Here is a 9,355-nt window from a genome sequence, read left to right on the forward strand (position 1 = left end):
GTAGAAAGTTTCACAATAAGTGTTGTTTCTATCTTTTTTAAAAAAAAAAATCTTTTTATTTTTATTTTAAAGACACTAAACAACATTTTTTTATTAATGCAATAATCTATCTGTATTTTTTAGACAGACTAAATCAAATTTTTCATTTTTACAAAACTAAATTTAGAGCATATATAAGGTATTCACTTACTTGGTCAAACATTTACCATCTTTTGAGAAAGATCAAAGATCAAACAAGTTGAACTAAAAACGTGTTTAAAACCAAAAATTAAACATGTTCTACAAATTTTAATTCGAACCTTACCTAGTCAAATTAGAGCCATAGATTCGATTCACTTCAAACGATGGAATTAATCCTGTTTGACAATTATGTTGTCTTCACTTCCGACATCGTTCTGTTCTTGTTCCTATCTTTTCTCTTTTGATGTAAGACCCCTTTGTTTTGTTATTACTTATTTTCTTTGTTTTAATGCTAAACATGAGGTTAGATACATAGATTCAAAACCTTCATACCCAATAACAACTCTTTCTTACAGAACTTTTCCACCTTCATCATTGCCTTCTTTGCACATTTTTTTCACCGTGACGTGTGCAATGATGCCACTAGTTTTGTTCGTCTACGGCTCTGTAGAGTAATTGTCATGTGCCATCATATAACACGTGAGAGAAAACAGAGTTTGTGTTGTCTTGTTCCTACCTTAGCATTATAGCGAGCACGGGTACTATAGGTTCTCCTTTGGTTGTGTCCGTGTTTACGTTTGTTTCCTCAACCTGTGATTCTCCATTACGTGCTTCAAAACAAAGTGGCCATCTTTTCTGATAATCTTTTCTGGGTTTGAATGGTTGATGCATGTAAAAGGAAAGAGGGACCTGAGTGAAACAAGTTGCAGGGTGCTGTTCAATCACAGACATGGGAGAGGAAAACGTTAAGCAGCCATTGTTGAGGAGGAAGAAGTACTACGAGAACTGCCCCGGTTGCAAAGTGGATGAAGCCAAAGAGTTGAGTGAGGGACAAGGTGTACCCGTTAAAAATCTTGTTATCATTTGGATATTGGTGGTGTCTAATGGTAAACATTTCACTATATTTTGAGCATTTTAACTTCTGGAAAAGTTGGTTGTCCCTGTTTTGTGTTGTTGGTGCGACTTTTGAGGTGTTTGTGAGTGCAATGTTTTGCTAATGCTACTGTTCTAACTTCTAACTCAATGTTTAGATTCCTTAACTTCCTGTTAACTGTGAAAGGGCCTTTCTCATGAGAATGATCTAACTTTTTTCACTGCTCTTATCTTCTTTTGCAACAGATTTGCCTATAGGGGTTGCTAAAAGTTCAAACTTTGGTGCTTATTCAAAACTGAAACTGAATATATAAAGTTGACACGTTACCTTAACAGTTAATCTTAAGCTAAAACTGCAATACAAGTATTTTTCTTGGAGAAAATTGAGAAAAGGACCCCCTTTAATGATGTCTGATTAAGTTGACGTGATTATTTCATCTTTATCTTGAATGTGTGATATTGTGTAGCTTGGCTAAAAAGAGCAGTGCCTTCTGATACCATAATATTTTGAAAAGAAAATCATCATTTGTTTCTTTGTTTTACCAGTTGGCATTATTCTGTTTCTCTCACTCATTTGAAACTGCTTAGTGTACTCTGATGTGACTTTATTTTGTTCTCTGCAGCACTGCCTATATCATCTCTCTTTCCGTTCCTTTATTTCATGGTGAGTTTAGCTATCAATTGAACTCAATTGTGACATTATTCGAGGTTCTATGAATACATTTATTTGAGTGCTTAAGCATCATTTTCAGCTTTTATTTACTTTGTGTTCATAACTTTAAATTGAAGATTTAAAGGGAACCTCTGGTAAATCCTCACAACATCTCCCTGGCATTTCAAAACTGAATCTAAGTATCAACTCACTTAATAATCATCATTTTTAGGCATAATATAAAAAAATGGTTTCACAATATTGGAGTACTACACTGATAAATTGCATGCCAAAGTCAATTTTTAAGTGGTTACTGTTCTCCGTTCTGCTTTGTCATTTTTTATGAAATACTTACAAAACCAAATCTGTGATTAATGTTTAACTTCATGTCATGGATTCGCATAATACACATCACGATTACTCAAAAATGAAACATTTATTTTCAGGTAAGGGATTTTAATATTGCGAAAACAGAAGCTGATATTAGTTATTATGCTGGTTATATCGGTAAGATCACTTCTGTTATTTTCAGTTTTTTTGAGTCTTCAACAATCCTTGTAAGTTACTTATTAGGGAGGCTCTGTATGATAAAAAATGTTGCAGGTTCTTCATTCATGCTTGGAAGATGTTTGACATCTGTATTATGGGGAGTTGTTGCTGATCGCTATGGTAGAAAGCCTGTAATTGTTATAGGGGTTGTTGTAGTGTAAGTATATCTGTCAATGAATTGGTGCTTTCTTTATATTTGTGTACAGCTTCCTATAATTCTCAATGCTTACTTTATTTCAGTGTCATTTTCAACACACTATTTGGCCTTAGCACAAGTTTTTGGATGGCTGTTGTTACGAGATTTCTTCTGGGAAGTTTAAACGGTATGCTTGGACCAGTGAAGGTATCACATTTTAACACCAAATAGTTAGCAGTTTCATATATTCCATGTTCAATCTGGTTCAAACTTTCTTTATACATGTCTGTTTTCCTAACTCCTTTTCTTAACAGGCCTATGCCACTGAAATTTTCCGAGAAGAACACCATTCTCTAGGACTCTCAACTGTTAGCATCATCATCTCTTTTATACTATTAGTTCTTGGAACTACATTTCCACAATAATAATTCAAAGTGTGATTTGCTTTTAGGTCAGTGCAGCTTGGGGCACAGGTTTAATCATTGGCCCAGCATTGGGAGGCTATTTGGCTCAGGTACTTTCTATACTCTTCACTTTTTAATATTGCTATCAGAGTGATTTTAGGAGCCTTAGCATGAGGGAATGTGTCATCTAGAAAAAATGGCCTCATGTATGTTTTTTTTTACATTTTACACTGATAAGTACTCAAGTTTCTGTGTAAGTGTGCACATTTATCACTTGTTTATCTAATACTTTGGGAATATTTTCATTGTAGCCAGTAGAGAAGTACCCACATATATTTCCAAAGGGTTCCTTTTGGGATAAGTAAGTGGAGTTTGGATTCAATTTTCCTCTCTTCTTTGTCTTTTTATCCTTTTAATGATGCTCTGATTTTCATTTACCAAAACATATAAATCATTGTGCAGGTTTCCATACTTCTTGCCCAACCTTGTAATATCAGTATTAGCATTTATAGTGATTATTTGCTGCTTCTGGATTCCGGTATGTTTCTAAGGTTCTTCATTGATTACATATGTTTCTATCTTCTTTATGTTCTGTGGCTTTTTAGTCTTGTAACAATTTTATGATGACTTTTTACAGGAAACACTTCACAACCACAGTTCTAGCGATGAGTCCATAGACGATGCTGAAGCTTTAGAAAATGGAAACAGTGGAGCTGGCACTGACATGACAATCCAAAAGAATGAAAACCTCCTCCTGAATTGGCCCTTAATGTCATCTGTCATAATTTATTGTGTTTTCTCACTTCATGATATTGCTTATCAAGAGGTATCACTCTATGCATTTCATTTGATATATGTTGTTTAGATTTTCCTGATTTTTATTCTTTTTGTGTTTTAAGTGAACAACATCGATTCATCTTGCTTTCTTTAGGTTTTCTCATTATGGGCTGTGAGTCCTCGAAAGCTGGGGGGTTTGAACTTCTCAACAAATAATGTTGGCAATGTTCTTTCAATAACAGGTGCATCTCTGGAACTAACAATTGATGATGCTTATTACTCTTCACCTTCCTAACTTTTCATCAGCAAAGATTGCACACAAATTTTATGCATTTACATGAGGCGTGTAATTTCCTTCTGGGGTTGTTCTTATTTTGTGTGTCTTGTTGAATGAATTTTACTGATTTGGATTGCCAAACTTTGTTCAAATAATGTTTAGTCATGTCTTGTTCATTTCCATAACTTCGTTTTGAGAATGACTTCTTTGAACTGCGGTCATGTTCCGAATGTGGCTTTGTAAATTCACATATGTTATAGACATAACAAATATCAACTCTTTCTGTGCTAAATGTATGGTGAAAATTACTTTGATCTCAAAAGGTTAGTAATTCAACTATTTATTCAGTTGGTCAATCTGAAGTCATATGATAATAGTAAATCTATTCGAAGCTCTATTACTTGCCAAAATTTTCTAGTTACAACACCAAGATGCTATATCTTTTACTGCTTTTACTGCAAAGTTCTTGTATCTTTTTCTTTATAAAAGAGGAAGCATGAAAGATAGGCTAATTTAGTGATAAACAAATAATTAGTCATTATATTGACTAAGTTAGATATTACTTTATAAACTAAAAGATTATTATAATCTAAAGTTGTTCTTATTATTAATACAAATTTATGAAGTAGTCTCTAAATTGGTATCTAACATTAGTTACAAAGTTTTAGTTAACTACTTTAGATTTTAACTTTATAAATTCCTTATTAATAATATAAACTACTTTAAATATAAATGACTATTTTATTTATAAAATAGTATCTAACTTAGTCAATATAATGTTTAATTATTTTTTGTTTCTAAATTAGTTTATATTTAATGATTTTCTTGTACTTGTTCCTTTAGTTCTATACTTTTACAAAATTGTTTGCATTTTGGGTTTGAGAGTGGTAGAAAGATTTTTGGATTTGGTGTTGATCTTTATTGTCCTATTGTACAATTGATAGTTTGTATAATTACTTACTCACTTCTCAAATGTTTTATCAAATGTTCAGGTGCTACACTTATAATTTACCAACTTTCGGTCTATCCATCTATTGAAAGAGCTTGTGGAGCTGTTGGAATTGCCCGCATTACAGGGGTTAGTTTTCATCAAATTGTAGCTATTATTTCGTTTTTAACATTTCAATTTTTTTGTTATCTGAAGTTTTTCCATATGCAGATGTTATCAATACCTCTTTTGCAAAGCTACCCCCTCATAGCATTGTTGTCTGGCGTAGCACTAACCATAGTCATAGTTATTGCTTCAATTCTAAAGAATATTCTGTCTGTAAGTGCACCTCTTTGTTTATTTAATTGTTTATCAGTGATTTTGAGTGTTCAAATTGACTCAGAAAAGTTCTGTATGTTACAAATTTGACTGATTGTACTCTTTTTGTTGGATTTAGACCACCATTATAACTGGTTTGTTCCTCCTACAAAACCGAGCAGTGGTAAACTTTTTGAATTATTGCAATTTTTATTGGTTGAGACTATTTGTTGATGGAACTGTAACATATATGACATATTCATTTGGAAAACAGGAACAACACCAAAGAGGGGCAGCTAATGGCATTTCTATGACTTGCATGTCTCTATTCAAAGCAATTGGCCCTGCCACAGGTGGTGCAGTGTGAGTGTTCCTGTGACATGTTCAGCTTTTATTGCACTTACATGTCAGTTCAAAAAATGTCAAATATACTTGCATGTTAATACACAGGTTTTTCATTTGATCTGTCTATAATAACACAGAAGAGTAATCTAATTCATCTGTTTATGATATGGTTTTTTCATAGTGAACTAGATTGAAAGATATAGGTAGCACATTACCTGTCAATGTATCCCTTGACCCTTGTTGGCATAGAATCATATTTAACAGAAATTACTCCACTCCACTTTGATCCATTAGCAGTTGAAAAGTTTTCATTAGTAGTTCTTAACCACATACTTTCTTACCACAAGTATCATATACTTTAAGAATTCTCTCCTATTCTCTTATATGATGATGATGAATGCAGATTAACTTGGTCACAGAAGAGGATGGATGCTTCATTCCTCCCTGGTATGATACTCACCCAATTTATTTGACTATAATAACAGAAGCTTTTTATCTGTGTGCACATGAGATATTGCATGTTTTTCTATTATCAAAACGCAGAACAAGATATGCTTGAGTAGCAGTATGCATGTGGTGGTATAATTAAGTACTGTCTAGCTAGAGACCATGATGTCAATGTAGTTGTTAAGAGCATTGGTTCTTTTGCTAGGAAGTTACTTACTGATTTACATGTGTTTGAATGCAGGAACCAATATGGTGTTCTTTGTTCTGAACATAATTGAAGCAGTTGGAATAATAATGATGTTCAAACCATTCCTTGCTCAGAAGAAGAAAACACAATCAGATCAGTTACACTGATATAGCATCTCCATGGAATGTTGCTAACTAGATGCATGAACTGTCATATTGAAGTTAAATTAAGGGAACCAATTCAATCTGTAACTTGCCTTAAAATAGTAAGGAGAAAGCTAGCGAAAGGCCAATTAAGCCTTACACCCCATTTTTTTTTCTTCAATTGTTTCAATGTAGTAGTATAATATACTTTTGTGACTAGTATACCCTACAATTATATACTACTTATTTGTTATTATAATACAATATTATTTATGACTACATATTTGTTATTACAATACAATACTCTTTTAATTTCGATGTATTTTCTGATTTAAGGTGTTCTTAGACATTAAGCAAATCAATACATCAGTTAATAACTAACTTTTGTTTTGTTCTAAAACGACCTTACAATTTTCTATGTTTCAATCTTTGCAATTATTTCACATTTAATCAGACAATTATTACATTCTTTCATATCACATGTAACAAGATATGTTCTTTATGAATACATAAAATTCCAAGGGGTTACTTTTCCACCTAATTGGTAGTTTGTGATGCATAGTTAAGCAAAAATGAAAGAATTTAGATTCATGTTTGGTGTGTTTTTTTTTGTTTTGTTTCAACACAGCACTCATCTTAATTTCCCTATTACATCCTTTTTACTTTCTGGTTATTTTTTATAATTGTTCACTTTAATTGATTTCCTATCTCAATATAGTTTTAGAAGAAATGCACCAGTGCAGAATGTTTGGCATGAAGCATAAATATTGAAAGTTAAGTGTGTAATGCATCATGGAAACATCAGGAATATTCAGTTTCAATTTCAATATCATTGAGATTATTTTTTCTGTCAGTAATTCTTTAGTTGTATCAGAAGAATTCATCTTATTATGAAATAAAATGAGAATAGAAAAGACATTTTAATGAGAATAGAAAAGACATTTTGTGAATACTAGAAAATTGGCATATACAATATTTTAACAGTTTCAAACATTTATGCTGTGTTTGGATTTGTGGAGAGGATTTGAGAAAAGAAGAGAAAGTGAATTTATGAGGATTAGAGAAAATATGAAGTTGTTTGGATTAAAGGAAAATAAAGTTGATTTGTGATGATGATTTATTAAAATTTGTGAGTGATGTAATAGTTAAGAATTTAAAAATTATTTTAAATAATGTAAGTTTACAAATTTATCTTTGTTGTTAAAAATTATTTAAATAATAAATTATGATATATTATTTTTAGATTTGAGTTAAGTAAATTTTTCTAATATATAATGTTCATAATTATTTGTATTTTTTAATAAAAAATTAAGAATAAAAAATATTTTGTGTTAAATTAAAATAAATTTATTAAATGTATTAAAATTTATGAGAATAATATTTATTATTATATACATTTCTTATTTTATATAACTATAAAGAATTTATGATATTATAATTGTATTTTATTATTTTTATTATTTCTTATTATATGTTATAATTAATAGTATAATTAAATATTTTTAAAATTATGAAGTAAATTTATATAATAATTAATTTTATATTATATATTATAATAAAATTCATACACAAATATTTTTACCATCTCTCCACTCTCAAACCCACTAAATCAAACACAACAAAAAGTTAATGTTTCCTCCCTTATCATTGGGCATACCTAAAACAACACCCTATTAATCACTTTGTACCATATCTTAAAGGACAAATTAGGATTTTTGTCTTGTACAATTCATCCAATTATGCTATATTTCGTACCATCGAATAAAAGGACAGAAATCTTTTAAAATTGAGCGGTGCAAACTTTATGGTAATTATATCCCACATCAAAAAGAAAAAAAGAAAATGAAAACAAAATTGTTTATAATTTCACTGACAAGATGTAGATTGCTATGCTAAATGAATCTTGCTTGTGGTTCTCACGGGAACATTAAATGTGATGGAACAACACGAAGACTGGACTCTGCACTATAGTTGAGAAAATCTTTTAGATTTGTAAAGAAAATTTTAAATATATTTATATTATTATATAATTAATTATTTATTTATAATTTACTTTTATCACACTTTTTCTACCAATCATTCATCAAACCCTAACATTGCATTTGGGGTTGGAGGGAGAGGAAATATACACCTGCTGATGCTATTGTCTTTGTGATGATAAATGGTTATATGTTGTTTTACTCTTCCATAATTGCATAAAATAATTGAGTTTTATACTTCAACTGCATCAGTCTCACCAACTTCGAGTGCATTGAAAAGACATCATCCTACCTAATAAGATATTCAAACAGGTCATTTCTTAAAAGTGTGGGATGTGTTTGAGGTGGGTTATCAGACTTTTGATTAAGATCAAGTATATAGCATCTGTTCTTATAAATTTAATATATGATATGATATATGAATCATATGATATTAAATTAATATTTTGAATGAGAGGATCAACAACAACAGTAACTTGCTACAGAGGCTTTTGAGCTTCTCACTCAAAACAGTTCAATTTTTTTTAATTTGTAATTATATATTAGAATACAAATGATCTTTGATTTACAATCATCAGTTTTTTATTATTGAGAAGATTTTAAAATAGGTATTTGGCACAAACTGAAACTATGGAAGGATGTTGACCACCTCCTACATAACTAAAAAGTCAACATGAAAGTTCAGTTTCAAATTCTGTAGTAACAGAAAAATTCATCATATTATGAAATGACAATAGAAAAAGACATTTGGTGAATACTAGACAAATTTGAAGTGAATGATAGTAGGCTAAAAATTAGGATATTTTGTCTTTTATTTATACAATTATTCTATATTTCATAAAAAAAGGACAATTCTTTCAAAACTGAGTATAGTATTTTCACTGACAAAATGTCAGATTGTTGAGTTGAGCTTGTGACCAAGTGGGAGCATTAATGTGATGTAACAACATTGAAGCTTGCTGGGTCTATAACTTTGTTGGAAGATGCATTTTTTTATATGTTTTATCATCTCATTAATGAGTAGATGCAGAGAGAAAATTTAATTACTCAGATTTAGGTACCATTAGAGAAAAAAAAAATAGCACTTTTTTCAGAAGACTTAGCCTGATGCCAACAACAATTACAACAACTAACTTCACTGACAAGAGGTCAGATTGCTG

At 30.7% G+C, this 9,355-nt stretch overlaps 1 protein-coding gene across 4 annotated transcripts; it reads left to right on the plus strand.

Annotated features, from left to right (window-relative positions):
* Positions 1-554: 554 nt before the first annotated feature.
* On the plus strand, positions 555-6,495 carry LOC137828108 (protein ZINC INDUCED FACILITATOR-LIKE 1-like). 4 transcript variants are annotated; one of them, XM_068634556.1, is made up of 18 exons: positions 672-719; positions 860-1,067; positions 1,677-1,717; positions 2,152-2,212; positions 2,309-2,411; positions 2,495-2,597; positions 2,705-2,758; positions 2,842-2,904; positions 3,106-3,155; positions 3,257-3,332; positions 3,432-3,620; positions 3,726-3,813; positions 4,841-4,926; positions 5,008-5,115; positions 5,234-5,278; positions 5,369-5,457; positions 5,843-5,886; positions 6,128-6,495. In XM_068634556.1, exons 2-18 carry the CDS (start codon positions 911-913, stop codon positions 6,238-6,240), a joined length of 1,470 nt encoding a protein of 489 aa, XP_068490657.1. In that variant the 5' UTR covers positions 672-719; positions 860-910; the 3' UTR covers positions 6,241-6,495. The 4 variants fall into 4 exon arrangements, with proteins under 4 accessions (XP_068490648.1, XP_068490665.1, XP_068490673.1 ...); XM_068634547.1 differs by having other exon boundaries at positions 555-1,067; XM_068634564.1 differs by lacking the exon at positions 5,843-5,886 and having other exon boundaries at positions 555-1,067.
* The last annotated feature ends 2,860 nt before the right edge of the window (positions 6,496-9,355 follow it).

This window comes from Phaseolus vulgaris, chromosome 11, assembly GCF_000499845.2.
Source record: "Phaseolus vulgaris cultivar G19833 chromosome 11, P. vulgaris v2.0, whole genome shotgun sequence".
Classification (NCBI taxonomy): domain Eukaryota; kingdom Viridiplantae; phylum Streptophyta; class Magnoliopsida; order Fabales; family Fabaceae; genus Phaseolus; species Phaseolus vulgaris.

Excerpts from the sequence above, each read along its gene's own strand:
- LOC137828108 (XM_068634547.1), top strand. The coding sequence starts at position 911 with ATGGGAGAGGAAAACGTTAAGCAGCCATTGTTGAGGAGGAAGAAGTAC. Across the intron at positions 1,718-2,151 it reads TTCCGTTCCTTTATTTCATG|GTAAGGGATTTTAATATTGC; the intron begins GTGAGTTTAGCT and ends ATTTATTTTCAG. Across the intron at positions 2,905-3,105 it reads TGGGAGGCTATTTGGCTCAG|CCAGTAGAGAAGTACCCACA; the intron begins GTACTTTCTATA and ends TTTTCATTGTAG.